Genomic DNA, 23,687 nt, shown 5'->3' on the forward strand with positions numbered 1-23,687 from the left:
ATAAGTGTACCTGTAAATCTTTAAATAAAAAAATTTAATTTTTACCTGTCCAGAGTGTACCTGGAGGCCTGCAGCACTTGAACCTGGAGACCGATTGTTAATTTTTCTGCAAATGTGATGATAACATCCAAAAAGATGCATATTTTGTTTTATAAGTGTACCTGTAACTCTTCAAATAAGAAATTTTATTTTTTACCTGTCCAGAGTGAACCTGGAGGCCTGCAGCACCTGAACCTGGAGGCCGATTGTCATTTTTTTCTTCAAATATGGTAATAACATCCAAAAACATGCATATTTGGTTTTATAAGTGTACCTCTTACTCTTCAAATAAAAAATTTTAATTTTTACCTGTCCAGAGTGTACCTGGAGGCCTGCAGCACCTGAACCTGGAGGCCGATCTTAATTTTTTCTGCAGATATGTTAATAACATTCAAAAAGAAGCATATTTTGTTTTATAAGTTGCTCTCTAACTCTTCAAACAAAATTTTTTAAAATTTTATACCTGTCCAGAAACGACCTTCCAGCCTGCAGCACCTGAACCTGGAGACCTATTCAAAAAATAATTAAATTTCCGTGAACTACTACCCAAAAGTAAACTTTTATCCTAAATAACCTGTAATCTCAGATCAATACCTAGCCCACACAACACTGATTACGCGAAAGTGGCAAAACTTACCCCCCCCTTATTCAGAAAAAATATTCAAAATAAATTCCTTTTGCAATAGTTTACTAAAAGCCTTGTAGCCAAGCTTCCAGTTTTCTCTTCCCTATTCACAATGGATTAAAAATGAATTTGATGTGCATTTTAAGCCTTAAAAAATTTAATTATGTAAAAAATTTACAAAAATATTGTTAGTGTATTTATATTATGAAACTAGGTTGCGCTCTTATGTATGTTTTTAAACAGCTGATTTATACATGATAGCAACTACATCCATACATTAACTTGTGGTAGGGAGGGAGGGGGGAGGAAGGGGCTGTACCCATTTAACTGACCCTTGAAAATTACAAATGTGGTCAATTGTACTTACCAAAAATAAAACAACATTATGTTAAGTTACTTTTCTCCTTTGTCTAAAGCGACCAAGCAGGTAATGCTGTCTTCACTTCATCAAGAGGTGTGTAATGGAGGTGTTAGTACCAATCAGATAATTATGTTTATGGGTAAATATTTACCTTCTGATTACAAAGAATTTATATAATATTATAAAAAGTCAAACGTGTTACACTACAATACTTAATTTTAAATCATGAAGATCAAAACAAATTTTAACAGTATATATTAGATTTTGATACAAATTAGATTTTTCTAATTTTGTCCAACTAGTCATTGTGATTTGTACTTTAGCATTATTGTCTTTACTGCGCAAGTCAAAGATTCCTTCTAATTTCCCAGAAATTTTTAGGGTTTTCACTTCTATTCCTCCTTATTCTATGGTCTAGCAGTGACGTGAGTTTTTTTTTGTGTGAATATACTAGGGTTATGTTTAATAGCATTATCTCAATTTAAAAAAAAAGTTTCACCTTGGTTTTCTATAAATAAAACTTTGAAATGTTAAGCATTTTTGATGAAATATCATAAATGTTTTGTTGAGTTCAAAGGTTCAAATAAAATGACACGTCAAAACATAATCAAATGCTGTAAATTACTAAAGAACAATGATAAAACTGTTTACAATATTGCACGTTACCATCCCTTTTTCTAAATTAAACTTTTTCATTGAAAAAGTTTACTTTTGTGTCACAGCAGTTTGAACTCAACAAAACATTTGATGATATCAAAAAAATGCCTGACATTTCAAAGTTTTTCTCATAAAACCATGGCGAAACTTATTTTTTAAAATTGATATAAGGATATTAAACATAACCCTAGTATAATCACTAAGAAAACATTTAGAATCACTGCTGGAAGGTGCTTATAATCACATGCTCTTGTTAAATCAAGTGTGGTTAAAAAATTTTCTCGTATTTTTACTCTGTCAAGAAAGTCGTAATTCTACAAATAAATAGTATTAACGGATGTGTTCCTAGAATTGCGTTAGCTCTGAATTGGAAGGGAATGCGATTGAAGCGAAAATGGCAAAACCCATTCCAAGCCTTCAATCTAAAAATAAACTAACCTAAAACTATTCAAAATACTATGTGAAGCTTCCCTGAAATGGAGAACTCAATCGGTTCAGCAATCACTAAAATCTCAAGCCTCAGACAAAAAAAAACTTTATTATTGGGATAAATATCTTATTTAATAAACAATAGTTCGGTACAGACCTGAATCCATCCTGCATATTGTAATTGTATGGACTGTTTTCCAGAGTATCTGGTATTGTCTCTTCCTTCTTCTCACAAACAGAATCTTCCCTAGAAATATAATTTAAGGAATCTTATGAGATAGAACAATGGAAGATATATGATTACCATCACCTCCCCAGTTATGAAGCCAATATTTCTAGTAATTTAATATTAGTTTCTACAACTCAATTGCGTTATTGAAAAAGATTGTTTTTTTTTTATGAAAACTGAAGCCTTTTTGAAATGAAAAAATATGACTGTCCTTTCATGTAAAGACATACCAAGTTGACTCAGTCATCCCTGTAAAATCCCAATGTGTGACAGAAAAGTGAAACTAAACACACAAAAAAAGGAAAAAAGGAACTTATAGAGCATCTACTTTAAAATATTTACCCATCATCAGATGAAGTATTTGTTCTCAGGACAGATCCAATACTCTTTGCTTTCTCGATCTGGCACTGTCGAGTTATCATCTGGAGTATATCTTCGCTAAAAATATCAAAAAATAGACTAAAGCCTATTAAGGGCAATGATTATGATATTATATTTTGTTATTATTGAACATAATCCTTATCTAAAAGTAACAGGATGTCAATCTGTCTATGTGTAACGAAGGATCAAGCTAACCGCTAAACTGATATTGTACCAACCAACTCTCATGGAAATCGCCCCTTGAAAAATGACCCCAACAATCTTTTAAAGTTCAAATTAAAAGCAGAGTTTCGGATCTGCATTGATTGTATGCGGATCCGGATCCTCAAAATTTGGTCAGTGCGGATCCGGATCCTTGACAATAAAAATAAAATCACCAAATTTTTCAAAAAAATTTTATTCTTTAATTCGAAGTCAAAAATTCTTTTTAAATTTAATTTCAAGTCTGAACCTAAACCTTAATTCCCTAGTAATCTCTGTCTCAGCAATTTACCTTTTTTTGTGCTTATATAAGCATTTTTGTCAGATTTAAGTAGGACGTGCTCACATCGGGAAAGTCCGCACTTTACAACAAAAGTGGCTTACTTAAATCGGACATGTCGGACTAACGAGCCATTTTCGTAGGTTAATTGCTTACTTGAAGAACTATTATTGCCCTATAAACCCCTAAAAAACCCCAAAAATAAGGGTGGCTGATAAGAATCAGCCAAATCGGACGCTTTTGACGTAAATGTCTTACAGATTAAGATTTTAATCCGGATTATTTTTCCTCAAAATTTAATCCCTTCTCAGCCATTTAAGCTATATTTGTAGTTGATTGCTTACTTATATCTTCCATTTTTGCTACAAAATCCTTACTTAAACAAGCCATTTTTGTGATTAATGTTCTACTTATATCTTCCATTTTTGCTACAAAATCCTTACTTAAACAAGCCATTTTTGGGGTTGATTGCTTCCTTAAATCCTCCATTTTTGCTGCAAAACCCTTTCTTAAGTAAGCCATTTTTGGGGTTGATTACTTACTTAAATCATCCATTTTGGTTGCAAAATTCTTACTTAAATAAGCCATTTTTGGGGTTGATTACTTACTTAAATCATCCATTTTAATTGTAAAATTCTTACTTAAATAAGCCATTTTTGGGGTTAATTGCTTACTTAAATCATCCATTTTTGTTGCAAAACCCTTACTTAAATAAGCCATTTTTGGGGTTGATTACTTACTTAAATCATCCATTTTTGTTGCAAAATCCTTACTTAAATAAGCCATTTTTGGGGTTGATTGCTTACTTAAATCATCCATTTTAGCTACAAAATCCTTACTTAAATAAGCCATTTTTGGGGTTGATTACTTACTTAAATCATCCATTTTTGTTGCAAAATCCTTACTTAAATAAGCCATTTTTGGGGTTGATAGCTTACTTAAATCATCCATTTTTGCTACAAAATCCTTACTTAAATAAGCCATTTTTGGGGTTGAGTACTTACTTATATCATCCATTTTTGTTGCAAAATCCTTACTTAATTAAGCCATTTTTGGGGTTGATTGCTTACTTAAATCATCCATTTTTGCTATAAAATCCTTACTTAAATAAGCCATTTTTGGGGTTGAGTACTTACTTAAATCATCCATTTTTGTTGCAAAATCCTTACTTAATTAAGACATTTTTGGGGTTGATTGCTTACTTAAATCATCCCTTTTTTTTGCAAAACCCTTACTTAAATAAGCCATTTTTGGGGTTGATTACTTACTTAAATCATCCATTTTTGTTGCAAAATCCTTACTTAATTAAGACATTTTTTGGGTTGATTGCTTACTTAAATCATCCATTTTTGTTGCAAAACCCTTACTTAAATAAGCCATTTTTGGGGTTGATTACTTACTTAAATCATCCATTTTGGTTGCAAAATCCTTACTTAAATAAGCCATTTTTGTGATTAACTTCCTACTTATATCTTCCATTTTGGCTACAAAATTCCTACTCAAACAAGCCATTTTTGTGATTAATCTCCCACTTATATATTCCATTTTTGTTACAAAATTCTTACTTAAACAAGCCATTTTTGAGATTAATTTCTTACCTAAATCTTCCATTTTTGCTACAATATCCTTACTTAAACAAGCCATTTTTTGTGATTTATTTCCTACTTTCATGATGAAAATTGGCAAAATTGAACCTATAATTATTGTAAAAAAAAACTTTATAAGTCAAATTATATTAAACTACATGATATTATACAGTATTACAATACATTAAAAAAATTTATATTCTTTTCATGTTTAAAAAATGACTGATGAAAGTTTGTTTTAAATTTATACAAATTAGATGTTTGAATCAAATTCACTAGTTTTCTGCATAAATCAATCTTCTGTTTCTGATTTAAAGTTGTGTTATAAAGTTCCAGCAAAACCACTCTAACCACAGACTGAGACAATCTGCCTTTGAAGTGATTCTAATGTACTCTAATGATATTTTGATTGATTTATCAACTCTGTTCTCCAATGAAGTAAACTCCTGAGAAAAAATTACTAAAAATAAAATATATTTAATATTGATATGAAATACACAAAACTACTCTTTCAAACATATGTTTCTTTAATATTTACAATAAATATTCATGAATTATTATTAACATTTAGAATAAATAAATAATAGTAAAATATCTATTATAGTATTTGTCACTTGGGATTAGACTTTTAATCAAAAAAAAATTTAAAGCTATTATATATAAAAACAAGCAATGAAGTGCACTGATGTCTAAGGGGGGAGGGATGTACAGGTATGACAACCCCCACCCCCAATGAAATTTGGCATTTAGGAACTAAGACATCATTGTGGAGCTTCTATGTAATACAGCATGACACACAAAAAGTATTTTTTAGGGTTTACAGACCATATTACTTAGTGTATCAAAAAAAGTAGCATATGTTCTTGATATCTTAACATTTCCACACAAGAAAATTTTTTTAGAAAAAGTAACTTAAGAAAAAGTAACTTACATAAGTTTTAAGTAAAAAGTTAAAATAAGTTTTAAGTTGAAAGCATTTTTTTGAGTCTTGTAAGGTTAATGATAATTTCATGATCCTAACTTTATTAACAAAAAAGATATCAACAAAATAAAATTTCATCAAAATGAGTTTTGATTTTCAAAAGCATAATTTACCAGAGATCTAAAGAGATATGTCAAAAAGGGGGCCAAATAAATGTCGGAATTCATCCTTTATTATACACATTGTGATGAAAAAATGAAGTTTTTAAAGTTAAAAGCATTTTTCTATTATTGGGATTATTTATACCCACAAATTTTAGTTCCAAGGTTAAAAGTTTTGGGAATAAAAAAGATTTACAACCTGAAATGGAAATTACCATTCCTTTCAAAAAAAAGCTTTGAAGTCCTTGAAAGTCCTTAAAAATGTAAGAATCGATCTAGCACCCAAAACAATTGGCAAAACTTAATGAAACTTGGTGAAAATATGAAGATTTTTACCATAATTATCCCTAAAAATTTCAGCTCTGTATCTTTTATAGGAGTTGAAAAAATCATGTTTCACCCTTTCTGTCTCTGACAGATGGACAGATGGACGGACAGACAGATAGACATTTCAAATAATAGAGTAGCTTCACTACTAATTATAGAATAGCTTTGCTATTAAAAATAAGCTCAGAACTCATATTTATAGTTTTAGAGGGGGTCTTTTGCTCCACTAGCCTCTAGAAAGGAAGTCTGTAATAGTTAATTAGTTAAGTTATGTAAAAAAAAATTTTCTTTAAAAAATCAGGTTGATATCTTTAAAAATAAGCTCAGAACTTACATTTTTAGTGTTTTGGGGGATCTTTTGTAGAAGAAAAGTCCCAAAATTAAATTTTTACAGTTTTACAGGTGGATCCAATCAAATAAATGAGCTTACAAGCTATAAAAACAAGCCTAACAATCCAGGGCAAAATTTGGTACTGAATTATAAATATTATTGTAGCATTTGCTGCATAACAAAAACACACACACAGAAAAACTTTAGGGTACCTATATTTTTGGGTACCCCAATGCCATAGAAATGATAAGGGAGTAATAAAAAAAAATTATTTGTGTAAGAACCAATTATATTCAGAAAGTTTTTAAAAAACAGAGGGTGAGAGGAATGAGGATACTTTGTTAAATAGTTTAATGTTGCTGTCCTACTTATGGATATACTTATCCTTGTTTTAAATTAGTGTAGTATAATCTTGTTGTTTTACATATGTATATAACTGTCCTTGTTAACATTAGAAGGAATAATGTTACGTTACTAATGTCCTTGTTAACCCTTACAGATTGGGGGGGGGGGGGGGGAGTTATATTGACCCCCCCCCCTCTAGTTATTTCAATGTCATTTTTTTTGTCGGTAAGATAGAGAGTTGTGACTTCATGACTATTTAAGTTTTGTAATTATACGTCGGCAAGAGTTGATCTTATGAGGATATCTGGTCTGTGTCGGTCGTGGCGTCCGGTCAAAGTCGGTTAGGTGGCACCAAATTTAGAAAAATTTTTAAATAAATCTTAATTTCTACATTATGACTTTTGTGTATAAGGAAAACCTAAAATTTTTTGGTGAATACTTAGATATCAATGACCTTCTGAGAAAAGTGGTGTTATGACCGTTTGACCGCTCCCTGACTGACTTTATGACCGTTTTTTGTCCAGCTTTTACTACAGACATATATCATGAATATCGTGGCTTATTTTACAGCTAGAAACCTATAATTTTTTTTGGTAAATCCTTGAGCAACAATAAACAGATAAAAATATTAATTGGCGTCGTTTTACCGCCGTAACCACCCAAAATGGTGGTTTCCGTTATTTGTCGTTTTTCGGCGATGAGCAGAAAAAAGTATTTTTTTTGTTATGAAAAATTAAAAGTTCGTCCTAAAATTTGGTCATCCTAGCTGCAAAATTGGCCGCTCTACAGCTGTTTTAATATTTAGGTGCTGGCCGCTAAAAAGCAGCTAAGGAGCGGTCTGACCGCTATGACTAGAAAAAGTAATTTTCTCTAATAATACACATGAACCACCAGAAAAATTTTTATGTCTCTAACTGTAACAGGAGCCGAGATAGAGGGGGGGGTTCAATATGAACCCCCCCCCCTCCCCGATCTATTAAGGTGGGAATTGGGGCCCGATCTGTAATGGTTAAATTTAGATCATCATAATGTTGCTGACAAACTTGTGGATATAAATGCACTTGTTAAAATCAGTAATTTACCACAAAAATGGCACAATTAAGTAAGCAATTAACTTTTTTTCATGCTTACTCCATGAGGAGAGATTACTAGGGGACTATTCTTGTTTGCATATTTTTTAAATGTTAGTATTTGAAATATATAACAAAGGTTATTTTGTCTTTCATTATGATAATTAACTAGCGGCTACACCCCTAGAAGCATCTAGGGGTAGGAGGGGGAAAAGTCGACCTCAGAATTGAATTTGAGTTTAAAAAGAGTAAAAAAATATTTTTTGTTTGAGGGTGCGTGAAGATACCCTCCCCATAAATAGTTTAAAACCTTCCCAGGACCTATAAGAAGCTTCACTGTAAAGGAGACTAATATCTGTTCAGTGGTTAGCGAGATCCTTCGGGATAGACAAAAACGCTACTACTTTATATGATAGGATAGTGTAACATCACCTTCGTCAAAATGATAGAATATTCAGAACCATAGTTTATTACTTAATCTTTCCATTTATATTTACCTTCATCAAATAAAATTCTATTCAAATATGTATGGTCTTCTACTAATTTGCAAAAAAAAATTGTTTCAAATATGACAATATGCAGACGTGAAGGCCCACCAGAGTAAAGCATTGCATTGTACGGATCGTGAAGAGATGTGACTCTAGACGAAATTAAAATAACTAAATTGTTTCTTATTTATTATTGCTTTAATGCAGGGATCTACAGGGATAAGATAAAGGCCGATAAATTATCCCCAATGATAAAACAAAAATCTTCCATTACAATTAGTGGTTGAAACTTTTGGACACTCAACCAATCAACCAATCCACAAAGTTGTTAGGCCAACAAATAGGAAAAACTTATTATAAAACTATGGGGACTAGTGTATAAAACAGCTCATGGTCCCCTCCCTCCCTTAAACTATCCTTCTTTTCATTCATTATAGACTAAATATTTGATCTTACGAGGAATCTAAGGAGATAAGACAATGGACGATAAATTTATGTAAGCACCACAATTACAATAAATCTTTTTTGTAGGTAACACTTTTTTAGTAGAAAGGTTAAGACACTGTTGGTTTGTACAACTCAAAAAAACATACAAGTTTTTAAGCCAACAAACAGCAGATTTGTTTTTGGGACAAGTTTAATTTCCAGTCTAATGTCCCCTCCCTCCTTTGTTTATACAAAGCTTTAATAAATTGTAAAACAGAAATAAATATTGAATAATACAAGGGGAGGGGACATTTGACTGTAAATTACACTGGTCCACAATGTTGTGTTTGATGGTTTAAAAACTTTGGGTACTTTAAAACAATAATTTTAATGTAATAATTTTGATTATTACTTGTTTGGACGTATAAAAAATTATTAACCATTGTGTTTTCCCTTATAATCGTGATTGGATAGTGTTAAAATTAGGGTTGGGCCGGATATCCAGTGTGGCCGAATATCCGGCCATTTTCAATATCCGGCCGGATACCGGATATTGAAACTATCCGGCCGGATATCCGGCTCTATAATTTTTTATACTTTACACCAAAAATCTCTGCTTTTGAAAATCTTAAATGGCTATAATTTTCTTATTATTGAAGCTAGAAGAACATTTTTTTCTGAATAAGTTTAACTTTATGTAAATTTATATAGGATTTCTGATATCCGGTAATTTGGCCGGATATCCGGTAATTTGGCCGGATAACCGGATATTGAAATCAGCCGGATATCCGGTATCCGGCCAAAAAAGTATCCGTCCCAACTCAAGTTAAAATTTATCATTTTATTAAATTTTGATTGGTTAATTAATTTACTTGCAATGTGCAATAAAATTACAATTAATGAGGGGTAGTTTATCATTATTGAAGATATATATTAATGTATCATCCATTGTCTTTTCCCTTTAAATCTCTGAATTCTCAAAGTTTTATACTAAGGTTTTCTTTTTCGTTGGCTTAACAACTTTGGGGACTTTAACTGAATTTTGATTGGTTGGTTTAACATACAAGTTTAACATACAAAAATTTGTTGTCAAAAAAAGTTAAACATCGACATGTTTAAAATGGACGCATGGACATTCTGATATTGATTATAGAGTTGCTAAGCTTTCTAAATTGTACCTAACTACTACAGGAATCATCATGCAAAGTTTGGAATCGATAGGACAATTCTAACCTATCTAAATTAACAAAAAGAGCTGACTGTCTGTGACGTACAGACAGACGGACCGACCCTAATTATAGAAAAGCTTCGCTTTTAAAAATTACTATTAGTCAACGTAGACTTTCCAGAATAGACACACGTCATAGTGCCCCTAAAAGCTCTGTCTTTTCTCAGGCAAGTCGTGTCTTTTGTCTTGAGAAAAGCTGTGTCTTTTAACTTACAAGCTCTGTCTTTTCTCCTAGGGATTTTGCAAGTTGTGTCTTTTGTGGTACAAAGTAGAACGATGTCTGTCTGTCCGTCTGAAGCTTAAGATCTCTATAACCGCTGAACCGAATGGGCTCTACTTTTCAGGGAATATACTTACTGGTTCTGTGGTGGTTTTAAGCTATTTTCTTGGGGGTGAGACACCCCCAACTCCTCCCCCCCCAAAAAAAATTTAATAAAAGATTGAAAAGAAAGCATTATGGATAACTCATAAAATTATAGTTCGCAGCACCAAAATCCCAAATATGCTTTTTTTAAAATATGTTTCTCCAATTTTTTTATTAATTACCCGTTGGGCCAAAGCCCCTAAAGGCTAGGGGCGAAGCCGCCAGTTCAATCATATTACAAGGAGAGACAGGACACAGAGAGGTAACTTAAAATAGAACTTAAGATAAAACTTTTGGTACCAGTAATTTACAGTCCAATGGCACCTCCTTCATTGTTTTTGCTCAAAAACATACATCATATAAAACATTTTAAGTAATAACCCCCCCCCCCCTACCAACCCCTCCTTATACAACCTAACCTACCTAACCTTGCCTAGTTCCAGTGCTCAACAAGGTACTTCAAGTGAAAGCGTTAATGTTTTTTTTGAGCATGTATGTTTTTTCTTTTTTTGACTTCAAACAAAATTTAATTTTTTACTAGAAATTTTAAGGAATAAGACAATGGACGATAAATAAATGTAAATTTCCCATTTACGATAAGAGATAAATAAATCATTGGTCAAAAAGTTTTGACACAGCTATTTTTGAACCAAGCAATCAAATTTCAATATAAGTTATTAAGCTGATCAATTACATTAGTCCCCAAAGTTTCATAATAACGTTTTAATATCTTTTTAGGACTTTTATTGAATTTAGATTGGTTAGTTTATTAACTACTAGCGGCTACGCCCATAGACGCCTCTAGGGGCACTTGAGGAGGGGGGAGTCGAATTTAATACACCAATTTCTTATTTTAGATTTTAATAGAAAAAGGGAAAAAATATTTTGAAGACTGGAATTTTGTTTTTTTGGAGGGGGGGACCCCCCTCCCATAATTTTTAATTTTAGTTAAAAAATTAAATTTTTTTAAGGGGTGGTATTTTTCATTTTTTGGAGGTTGAGGGTGTCCCACCCCCCAAGAAAATAGTTATAAACCTTCCCGGGACCTATGAAAAGCTACCTGTTAAGGAGAACCCGATCAGTTCAGCGGTTAGTAAGATCCTTCGGTACAGACACACAAACAGACAAACATCCCGTTACTTTAGTATAAGGATTATGTCCAAACGTCCACTCCTAATTATAATCCATAAAAGGGGTAATTTTGTTTACCATCATTGAGGATGTAATTTACATCAATTAATCTGCCATTGTCTTATCCCTTTCGATTCCTGCGATAATAAAATTTGGATATAGTCCCTTTCGTGGCAAGGGGTGTTTTATCGTAATTTTAAAAGCGAAGCTTTCTATAATTAGGGTCAATACGTCCGTCCGTAAGTACGTCTGTCCGTACATCCGGAACGGATAGATTTTTTTTGGTTAGTTTAGGCATGTTAGAATTGTCCTATCGATTTCAAACTTTGCATGGTGATTCCTGTTGTAATTTGGTACGATATAGAAAGCGCAGCAACTCTATAATCATTACCCAAATGTCCATACGTCCATTTTAAACATGTTGATTTTTCCTTTTTTTAAAACAAATTTTTATGTGATCTAATTATCCGATTGATTTTTATATATTGATTCCTTGGAACAACAAAGTACAATATTATAATCGAAGTAACTCTATAATCAAGTCCTAAAAATATAAGTATGTACATAAATATTATCCTGTATTAAGCAGTTTTTCAACAAAGTTACTTAAAATTTTGTTTCTACTCTTATACATTTATATTCTAATTATTCAGTTCTGGCACTATACAAGAGTTAATGTCCGTTTGTCTAACCATTTTAGTGCTTCGCTTTTATGGATATTGTCATCCTTGGTTTATTAGATTTTGATAGGTTATTTTAGGTTAAGTGGATTGCACGACCTTTGTCTGAGAAGTCCTAACTATGCATAATAATAAGTTGCACCTGTTTTAGGCCAAGGCATTCCCCCCACTCTATCTATTTATGTCACGCATCTGACATAGCAGCAGTAGGAACCAATTTTAATGTCTTTAGTTATGACACAGTGACGGACCGAGATACAAACCTATCACCTTCCCTACGCTGAGCGGATGCGCTACGTGTTAAGGGATAAGATAATGAACGACAAATTGAAATACATCCCAAATGACAATAAACATGATTACCCCTTCCAAGTATTAAAATTGTTGGTTAAAATGTTTCTGAGCTAACAATAAGAAAAAGCAGTAAAAAACTTTGGGTAACAGTGAATTAAAGAGCACAGTGTCCCTTCCCTCCCTGGTGATGGATTATTTATCACATTGCTTTAGACTTTTCCGCAGAGAGATAGATAAATGAACGATACTTTTTATATATGGGTTCAGAATCCTTATAATCTATAATACAAAGTAGAACGATGTCTGTCTGTCTGTCCGTCCCTTAAGATCTCGGTAACCACTGAACCTATCGAATTCTACTCTTCAGGGAATATACCTACTGGTCCTGTGGTGGTTTTAGGCTATTTTCTTGGGGGGTAGGACACCCCCAAACCCCCCAAAAACAAAAAATCCCCCCCCTTTTTTTTGAAGGGGATTTCCTTGGTCCTTCTTTTTTTTGTAACCTCTTGGGGCAAAGCCCCTAGAGGCTAGGGGCGAAGCCGCTAGTCCAGATAAAATAAAACAGATTGTGTTAATAACAACTTTTTAGGAATAGTAAAATATAAAAAAAATTATGAGATTTATTCCAGTTTAGTTGGCCTTGAGGGGCCGAAGGCCCAGGCTTTCAAAACAAGTAAAATGTTTTTTACTTTATTATTAAATATTTAATGAAAGTTGTCTTTAAAACGACACTAAACATAAATTTATCAGTATGGCTTAGAACCTGCAGAAATTAAAAGTATTCGATGCCATACTGAAATAGTTATTTATTCCATCGTATTATTAACAGCTTTCCAACTATATTGAAATTAATATTGATAATTGAATCATATAACGTAAAGTCCTACCCTATACCAATTCACCAGCTTAAACTTGTTATAAAACTTTGGGTACAAGTGTAATTTACGGTCAATGGCAATTGTTTGCTCAAACAAATGCATCATAAAAACGTTTTAAGAAATAAAGCCAAACCCATATCAACCATGTCACCAAAACAATTTCTAAACCAATCTAATTAATTTACTATTTTAAAACATGTAAATTTAAAGCTTTTAAGCGGACGAATGAGCGAGTGTGGTTATCCCAGACAAAGTAAAATTGGCCTGTTTATTAAACTGGCTCCCAAAGTTTTATAACAACGTTTTCTTATTCGTTGGATTTGGATTTGGGGATTTAAATTTGTATATATTAAACGTCTCAACCATTAATTGTAATTTACTGAATTTTGAGGGTAATTTTGTCTATTATCATTGAGGAAGTATACAAATATATCGGCTATTGTGTTATCCATGGTAATTATAAAACGTAAAAGCGCAAATTTTTACAATTTTTATTGGGATAAGACAATGAATGTTTAATTGCAATGATGATATTGCATCGTATTATAGACAGCATTCCACGGATAGTAAATTTAAAAATGAAAAGATTTATTCCGGTTTTGTTAACCCTGAGGGGCCGAAGTCAAGGGCTTACAAATCTGGCATAGATATTATGTTTTTTTTTCATTTTCATACTCATATAAAATTTGTCTAGATTATGATACGTTACACATTTTTCCAGTATGGCTTTGAACCGGTTCTAATCCCGCAGATATTAATCGGTTTCAAAGCCATAATGAAAATAATATTACCCCTGTTGAAGATTAAAATTATTGATTGGGCACTACTTGTTCGGAACCAACCAATCAAAATTCTATAGAAGTACCCAAAGTTTTTAAGCTTAATATAAGCGATAATGGTAATAAATCTTTGGGTACCTGTGTAAATACAGTCCAATGTATCAATGTAATTTACTGCTCAATGATCCCTCCATCCCTGAGTATGGTGTGTCTACAAAAAAAGGTAGTGTCAAAACTTTTCCGCCGATTATTTCAATCTATAAAAGGGTTCCCGTTTTATAATTGTAATTGCGCATATTGTAAACAGTTATCTTGAAAGTAAATTTATGTTTTTGATATTTGTCTACAATACAATACATTTTTTTCAGTATGACTCAAAACCTATTAAATCAAGAGGGAAAAATTAGATTCGTAGCCACACTAAAATAGTTATTTATAGCATCGTATTATAAACACTAAACAGCTTTCAATGGATTTTAAAATGTACAATTGTAAGAGTAAAAATATTTTAGAAATAATGCATAAAAAACTTCATTTTATTTGCTCAAAGATATGCCACAAATAAAATGCCACCCCCCTTCTCCTTATACAACCTATCCTGACAACCTGACCCAAAATTAATGGTTTCAATGCTCATCAAGGTACTTCGAGTGAAAGCCTAAATATTTTATTTTATAGCATCTCATTTATGGATTAATTTTTCTTGTTTTTACTTTAAACTAAATTTTCGTTTTTACAAGGAATCTTAAAGAATAAGACAATGGACGATAAATTGATGAAAATTCCATATTTACAAACAACTTTGAGGACTTAACTAATCAAAATCAATATTATCTTGAGTGTTCAAACGTTTCCAACCCTTATTGTAACTTTCAGAAGGGGTATTTATATTTACCATCATTGTGGATGTATATTAATTTATTGGCCATTGTCTTATCCCTTTGTTAATGTTATTAAATATTGTATATACTTCAGGGGTAATCTCGCCCTTACGAGGTAAGGTAAAATACATGGATCTTAAGAGATTAGACAATGATGATGAATTAAATTTGTTTATTGGATTTAATAAAGTTTGGGCACAACAAGTTCAAAATCAACAAATCAAAATCCCCCCAATTATTTTTTTAATAAAACGTGCATAGTTATAAAACTTTGGGTACCTGTGTCCTCGTTTCTTTCCTATAATTCTAATTTACAATGTCCCTCCCTCTCTTGGTATATGTAAACAAACAGGGATGGAACAATCGACGAAAAATATTATGAACTAAATTCTGCCAAGGACAGTTGAAATATCCAGGAAAGGAGGTGTCATTGGGCTGTATATTACACTGATCCCCAAAGTTTTAGATAAAGTTTTATTATTCGTTGGCTTAATAACTTTGGGGATTTTGATTGAATTTTAATTGGTTAGTTTATTAAGTTGAGTGTCCAAAGGTTTCAACCACTAATTCAAATTATACAGAAGTAGTAGTTATGTGCATTATCAATTGAGATGTACATCAATTTATCGGCCATTGTCGTATTCCTTTAGATCCCTGATAAACATCAGAGAAACAAAGATGAAACATTCATAAAATCGAAGCTCTCTACAGAACATTAACTATTGAAGTGTGTCATAAGTGTTATAGTTCAAAGTTTGAAATCAAAAGGAAAATTCCATCATGTCTAAATTAATGAAAAAAGCTAACCGATATGGACTTACGAATGGACGGACCGACTCCTAATATAGAAAAGCTTAGCTTGTAAAAATGTATACACCAATCTCAAGAAGGCTTCAAAACAGATTCATATCCGCAGGATTAGAACCGGTTCACAGCCATACTGATTCATATGCAATAAAAATAAAACTTTTAAAAAAATATTCTAACCTTCATAATAGTTTCTTTTAAACATAGATTTGTTCATTTTGCTGCGTAGTTTTATTTAACAATACGATTTACTACAATTGAAATATTCATAAAAGAAATATTTAGAATATTTAATTGTTGAAAATACGCAGTGCTAAAAAAGATATAGAATTCACCAGAGAAGGTTTCATGAATTATCAAATCACTGTAGAAATTAAATTTCACAGATTTGTAACAAACACATCTTTCACCCAAGAATTACTTTGGCTCACTGAGAAGTAGTACTGACGCGACAGAGTAGCTTCTGTGTTGACCCAATAGGTGCGCTGCGCTGGCACGACACACACGCACACACGTGCGCTCACGCGCGCACACACACACAAACATAATCATACACAGATTTCGTTTTTTATAATTTGGATATAAAATCAGGTTGGGTATGTGAAGGGAAAAGACAATTGACAAAATAATTCGATGTAAAATTTTTAGGATTCAAATTCTGTATTTTGTAGCTAATGATTATTTGTGTTTGATACTTTCACACAAAGTACTTGTTGAGCACTGATAACTCCTGCCACCTTTTAATTTTGTTTATTTACTATGGGTCACAACAGGGGCGTCCAAGCTTTTTATTTTGGAGGGGGTAAAATTTGCTTGGGGGGGGGGGGGTAATTACCCCCCCTGAAATCTGTTGGCAGGGGTAATTTAAATTTTATCAAAAATTTAGTATTAAAAAAGCGCGCAAAGCGCGAAAATTTTTTTTTTGTTAGAGATTTTCTATTTTGGGGGGGGTATTTAGCCCCCCAAAATTGTTTGGGGGGGTAAATACCCCCTCCTAAATGGTTGGGGGTGCCTACGGCACCCCCAGGGTAGGGGTAAATTTTAAATGGGAGGGGTAAAATGAAAAAAATTTTGGGGGTGCCTATGGGTCACAAAGTTTGGACACTGATATTCTTGAACAAAGCAATCAAAATTCAACATAAGTACCCAAACTTTTAAGCTGACCGATGAGCGAGCATGGTTTTTAGGTAGATCTGGAAGTTAGGCTGTTTATTACGTTAGTCCCCAAAGTTTTATACTAATGAATTCTTAATCGATGGTTAACCAACTTTGGAGACTTTTACTGAGTTTTGAATGGTTAATTAATTGAAGTATATTGTCCAAACGTTTCAACCACCAATGACAAACTACAGAAAGGGCATTTTTGTATATTGTCATTGGGGATGTAAGACAATTTATTAACTATTGCCTTATCCCTTTAATGATCCCTGGTGGTTAAAATTTCAATTAGCGTACTGAAAGCTTTTATGTCAACAAATAATGTAAAGTAGTTAACCCTTAACAGTCGGGCCCCTTGCCGCACCTTAATCAGTCGGGGGGGGGGGGGGGGCGTTCAACGCCTCCCCTTATTATCTCAGTTCCTATTAGAGCTAGAGGGCTAAAAAATTTTGTGCAAGTCCTCTGTGTTATGATGAATTTCCGACCTTAAGTAAGTCAAGGTCAATTTTCGCTTCCTTCATCCTTTTATTTAACAACCTTTGTTTTTAGGTCCTTTTTTACTTATGAATTTCAAACGGCTGTAATTTTTTTATTTTTGAAGCTAGAATAAAAAATTTTTTGCAGAAAATGTTTATCTTTATGTAAATTTTATATTTGAAATATCAAAATATAATTTCAGCGGCCGCAGCTGTACTTGGCAGCTGCCAGCCGCCGCAGTCGGCGGTCGGCGGGAAAACGGCCGCTGATCTTTATGAAATTTCAATACATCATGTAGACATATAAGATAAGCTTAAGTTTAAAATTTGAAGTCTCTAAGTCAAAAATTGCGGCCACAGGAGCCTTTTAAAGATTTCTGGAGACCTGGAGGATCAGGACCTGCAGGATCATACCTGGAACCTAAAATTGACTTGAACACCTGTATTTAATATGAGGATGTACTACTAGAGGATATTTTAGTATTTTGGTAAGATAAAATGCTTTGTTTAAGTAAAAAAAAATATTTTTGCTCTTTACCTGGATGACCCTGCCAGGTTTGCTGGCATCCTGTGCCCGCCAGGATGGAGATATTCAAAAAATTTCAACTCTCTGTTATGTCTCATACCCACACTTAAAAAGTCAAGCAGTTTGGGCTCTTTATCTTTCACACACAGAAAATGAGATAGAAAAAACCGGATGGGGGGGCGTTCAACGCCCCCCCCCCCCGACCGTTAAGGGTTAAGATTAAGAATCTTTGTACATATTTTAATTTAGGAATCTAAGGGGATAAGACAATGAACGTTAAAATATACAATGAAACTTAAGTTACCCCTGTTGTATATTGAAAATTATTGGTTGAAGCTTTGGGCACTACAATTTTTAAATTAACCAATCAAATGTTAAAGGCGTATCTTGTCTTAATTATGTATCAGTTGCCTTTATGTATAATTTTGCCATAATTTACTTCCGAATGCGGGATTTTGACGATTTTTGCAATTTCCGTGGTTTTGATCTAGAGCATCTAGAGCGGGAAAATATTGTTTTATTTTATTTTATAAATTTAATGTAAAGTAAAATTTTCTATATCTATAACTTTTTTTTTGTCTAGATGAATTTAAATTTAAAGCGATTTTTTATACTTTTTAGTAGCAGAGCTACTGTATAATTGTGAATGTCCTTCTGTCCATCTGATTGTCCGCCTGTCTGTTCGTCCATCTATCTGTCTTGTTTTTTGTCCGTTTGTCTGTCTGTCCGTCTGTCTGTCCGTCAGTCTGTCTATCCGTCTGTCTGTCCGTCTGTCTGTCTGTCCGTCTGTCTGTCCGTCTGTCTGTCCGTCTGTCTGTCCGTCTGTCTGTCTGTCCGTCTATCTGTCTGTTCAACTGTCTTTCCGTCTGTCTGTCTCTCTTCATATTTGTCCGTCTGTCCATCTATCCTTCTGCCCTTCTGTACGTCTTTCTGTCTGGCCGTCCGTCCGTCTACCTGTCTGTCTGTCTGTCTGTCATCTGTCTGTCATCTATCTGTTGTCTGTCTGTCTGTCTGTCTATCTGTCCGTCTGTCTGTCCGTCTGTCTGTCCATCTCTCTGTCCATCTGTCTGTCCAACTGTCTTTCTGTCTGTCCATCTTTCTTTCTATTTGTTCGTCTTTCTGTCTGTCTGTCCGTCTGTATGTTTGTCAGTCCCTCCATTTGTGTTTTTAGTAGTTTTCGGGCTATTTTTTTTTATTTTCACATTTTTTTTTTTTTTTTTATTTTTCACTTATGATAAAACAAAATTAACAAGAGAACAGGCATTAAAACTTTTGGGTACTTTATCAATTTAATTTACAGTTTAGAGTACCAGGATGGTTATCTGTTTGTACAGTAATATATTGTTAAGGGTTGAGCCAGGGGGAGAATAGTTACTCATTTATAAAAAAATTTTATCTTATTTCTTCTCTAATTTTGACTCTAGAGGTGTAGTGATGCTTCAGGTACAAGTCCTCTCCACGTAACCTTTAAATATATTCTGCATGTAAATTGCCATGTAGTGCACTCAATCACCTAGAGTATCAACACCAATCAGACAACCAACCCTTTGATTGCACAACCTTTGTCTGAGAAGTCCTAATTGTACATGGTAATGAGTTGCACCTGTTTTGAGCCAAAGCATTCCCCCTACTCTAACTATTTATGTTGCACATCTGACATAGCAGTAGTAAGAGCCATTTTTAAAGTCTTTAGTTATGACATGGTGGACTGAGATTCAAACCTATCTTTCCACCAACATACGGATATGCTACATGTTGAGCCACAGTCGTGGGTTTATCTAATTTAAATGAAAACAATTATTTTAAAATCTGTCATCCATATCCTCATATAAAAGTAACAGGATATCTGTCTGTGTCCCTGTATGTCTCCCTGTCTGTATGTAATAAAGAACTATGCTAACTTCTGAAGAGATATTGTTTCTCTGTATGGTTCTTATTATCTTAAGCCCAAGGAAGATTTATTACTATTTTAAAAGGATACCACACTCTTCCAAAGAAAACTTATTCTCCCCCTCCCTGATTTTTTTACTTTTTTCTTTTAAAACTAAATTTTGGAGGAAGGTCAATTTACCCTGTTTTCCCTTCTTCAAGTGAATCTTTTAGTTTACAAAAGAGTGGTGATGATTACAGGAGGCTTTGGTATGCTTTGGGTCCATGTCCTCTCCAGGTCACCTTTGAACATACTCTACATTTTGAATTGCAATGTAATGCGCTCAATCGCATAAGATAACCTATACCTATCAGACAATGAACCCTTTGATTGCACAACCATTGTCTGTGAAGTTCTAACTGTGCATTTTAATAAGTTGCGCCTAATTAGGGCCAAGGCATTCCCCTTCCTCTAAATATATATGTCAAGCATCTGACATAGCAGCAGTAGGAACCATTTAACATATTTATTTATGATGTGATTTTAAACTGAGATTCGAACCTATCAACTTCCCAACAATGAGCAGATGTTCAGATACAAAAGAGTGATAGGGAGTAATTTTAATCAAAATAAATCTTAGTAGCTTTGGACAAAGTAGCTTCAGACAAAGTAGCTTTGGACAAAGTAGCTTTGGACAAAGTAGCTTTGGACAAAGTAGCTTTGGACAAAGTAGCTTCAGGACATTTACTTAAGAAAAGTAGCTTCCTAAGAAAAATAGTCTCCAATATGGCCGCAGCGCTCGGCCCCCTGGCCTGCTAGCCATGGGCACTCGGCCCCCTATCCTATAACCTAACCTATGTTAGCCTCAGAACATTTATTTAAGAAAAATGTCATCAACTGATAATACATAAGTGGTTTAGAATTTCGTGGATTTTGCAAAAAGTGGTTGATGGATTTTACAATTTTTAATATTGTTTTTACAATCTTTAATAATGTTTTTACAATCTTTTGGTTGGGTTAGGTTAGGTTATAGGCTAGGGGGCCGAGCACCCGCGGCTAAGCAGGCCAGGGGGCTGAGTGCTGCGGTTATGACCATTATTAACAGTGGAGGCTACTTTCCTTAGTCTTGAAGCTACTTTGTCCTGAAGCTACTTTGTCCAAAGCTACTTTGTCTGAAGCTACTTTGTCCGAAGCTACTTTGTCCAAAGCTACTTTGTCTGAAGCTACTTTGTGCTGTGACTATTTACAGTGGAGGTTATTTTCCTTAGGAGGCTACTTTTCCTAAGAAATTGTCCCACGCTGCTTTTTCCTAGAAGCTACTTTGTCCAAGATCCAAGAAATCACCACTTTTTTATTACTCTTTTTAGTTGAATATTAAAGGAAGCCTGCAAGTATTACCACGCTTTAACTGCTGAAAGACTACCACAAGGTGACCCAATATCCCAAATTTGAAGCCTTCAGCTTTGATAACAAAAAAGTTCTAGTCATTTCAAAATGACATTTTATGTACAATGAAACTTTTGAAAGATTTCCATTGCTCATAATACAAAAAAAAATAATAAATTATGTTGCCTAGACACAAAATTAAAACCTTATCTTTGTCAGAAACTTAGATTGCCTGTAATTGTTTACATTTTTACAATAAAAACACCACATTCAAAATCTCTGACAAAAATTCGGTTTAAATTGCGCTTGCAAACAAAAAATCATAGCGGAAACTAACAAAACTAATGCAAGCTCAGCTGAGATTGGCTGTTGAGCTGATTCAGCCTTCTGATTGGCTGGAAATACTACAGTACTCTCAAAACAACTTAATTTTCTTTAATGATTTTGACTATAAAAATCGGTATTTTTTTTGTAAAAATATAATTAGTTACTGGCAACCTAAATTTATGACAAAAATAAGCTTATAATTTTGTTTCTAGGCAACATAGTTTAATTTCAAAATTTCTAAAATGAGCAATGAAAATCTTTCAAAATTTTTATTGTACATAAAATGTCATTTTTAAATGCCTATAACTTTTTTATTATTGAAGCTTAAGGCTTCAAATTTAGGGTATTGGGTCTCTTTGTGGCAGTCTTTCAGCAGGTAAAGTGTGGTGTTTCTTGCAGGCTTCCTTTAAGCCCATGCCTTAAATCTTATAATTGTACATTTTATATTTGCAGAAAGCTGTTTATAATCAGTGCGATAATTGAATAATACGAACTTGATAAAAAAAAAGATTTAATACTACTAGATAATCAATCCCATAATAAATAGATTTTAGACATCATAATTTCCCTAAACAACCTTAATCTTAAACTAAATTCAAATATTCAAAGTTGTATTGATCGAATATTGTAAAAATACCTGGCAAATTGATTACTCTCAATTTAATTTTTATTGTGGTATGATTGTGTCTACATTTTATTCCTATTCATCAAATTAACCCATTAGTGCCAAGCGCCACTTTTATGGGCCGAACAAGCTGAAAATTTCAGGGAAGCTTTATAATGGTCAAAATGGAATTCCATTTTTTTTGTTTTGCTCTAGTGGCGTGCACAGGAAAGTTGCAAAAAAACCCGGTTTGGCATGGCCATAAATGCACAATGGGTATTTAAACCCGTTTTGGGTGGTTTTCTGCCTGCATTAAAAGCCGCTTTTTCCTAAATACCCGGTTATTTCGACAAAAAAATGAAAAATGTAATTTTTGAATGCCCAAAGTGAGATGAACACTTTTTAGAACTTTGATACGATCCGTAATTGAAAACTACACAACCTCATGTAATATATAGGGCTACAAGTAATATACGAAGCGATTTATTTTAAATTAAGTGTTTCGGCCAGTTTCGGCCACCGTAACCAGGTAAAAAAGCCCGTTTGTCGAAGTTTTAAAACCTGACATACACAAAAAAAAGAACATATAAAAATTGGATGATACATATCAGAAAAAGAGCATAAAACTATTGGAGGACACATATAGAGATTACTAGGGTATACTGATTAGGGTGGCTCAAGAATAATAAATCATAAAAAAATATTTAATGGTTGAAAAGTTAAAACTGGGTAATAAAACCAAAACCGAGCCGGGTTTTAAAACTGTCGGGTATTTATGGCCATGCCGAACCGGGTCCTAATAGGGCGTAAAAAAATGATAAAAAAATGATATAAAAATCATATAAAAAATAATAATTTGAATAAAACGAATTCACAAATAGATGTACTTGTCAATAAACATTAGATTTCACAAAACAAATCAGGAACTTAACTATAAAAACAAAAAAGTTATTAACGTTTTTCTAAAGCACCTTTTTTTTGCGGTTGATCCATAATATCCATATCAAAGATCCATATCTGAGACTTCTCTCCAGGGACAATAGATTAAGAACGGAGTAAAGGGGAGGCTCACAAAAGGATGATGAAATTTGAAGATTGGAAACCGTTTTTTTTTCCATTTTTCGGAACCGGGTTTTAATACCCGGTTCGTCACTAATGGGTTAAGTAATTGGGGATCTAGACATCCTACATTTATTATCACATTAAACCTTTAATGGAGGTTTTTTTCTTAGAGCAGTTAAAAATAAAATCATTTGATAATTTTTTTTAAATAAAAAAAATATCAATATAATTTTTAAATCTAAATAAAAAAAACATAAATATATTATGTATAATAGGGCAGGTTCATATTGGAATTAGACAAAGAGGGGATATGCAACAGATAAAATATAAGGAATCAATGAAAGATTTTGCTTATTTGGCTTAAATACCAAATCATGC

At 33.1% G+C, this 23,687-nt stretch overlaps 1 protein-coding gene across 1 annotated transcript in view; it reads right to left on the reverse strand.

The window, feature by feature from the left end:
• The window catches only part of LOC145317994 (uncharacterized), a 56,326-nt gene that overhangs the window by 15,733 nt on the left and 16,906 nt on the right, over nucleotides 1-23,687 (reverse strand). Inside the window, exons 16-17 of the mRNA XM_080159303.1 lie at nucleotides 2,683-2,778; nucleotides 2,269-2,358 (exon numbers count right to left, since the gene is read on the reverse strand). Coding sequence (XP_080015429.1) covers nucleotides 2,269-2,358; nucleotides 2,683-2,778 — 186 coding nt within the window. The remainder of the gene's footprint in view (nucleotides 1-2,268; nucleotides 2,359-2,682; nucleotides 2,779-23,687) is intronic.

The sequence above is a fragment of the Acartia tonsa genome, chromosome 4 (assembly GCF_053477335.1).
Source record: "Acartia tonsa isolate MP-2025a chromosome 4, ASM5347733v1, whole genome shotgun sequence".
Lineage (NCBI taxonomy): Eukaryota > Metazoa > Arthropoda > Copepoda > Calanoida > Acartiidae > Acartia > Acartia tonsa.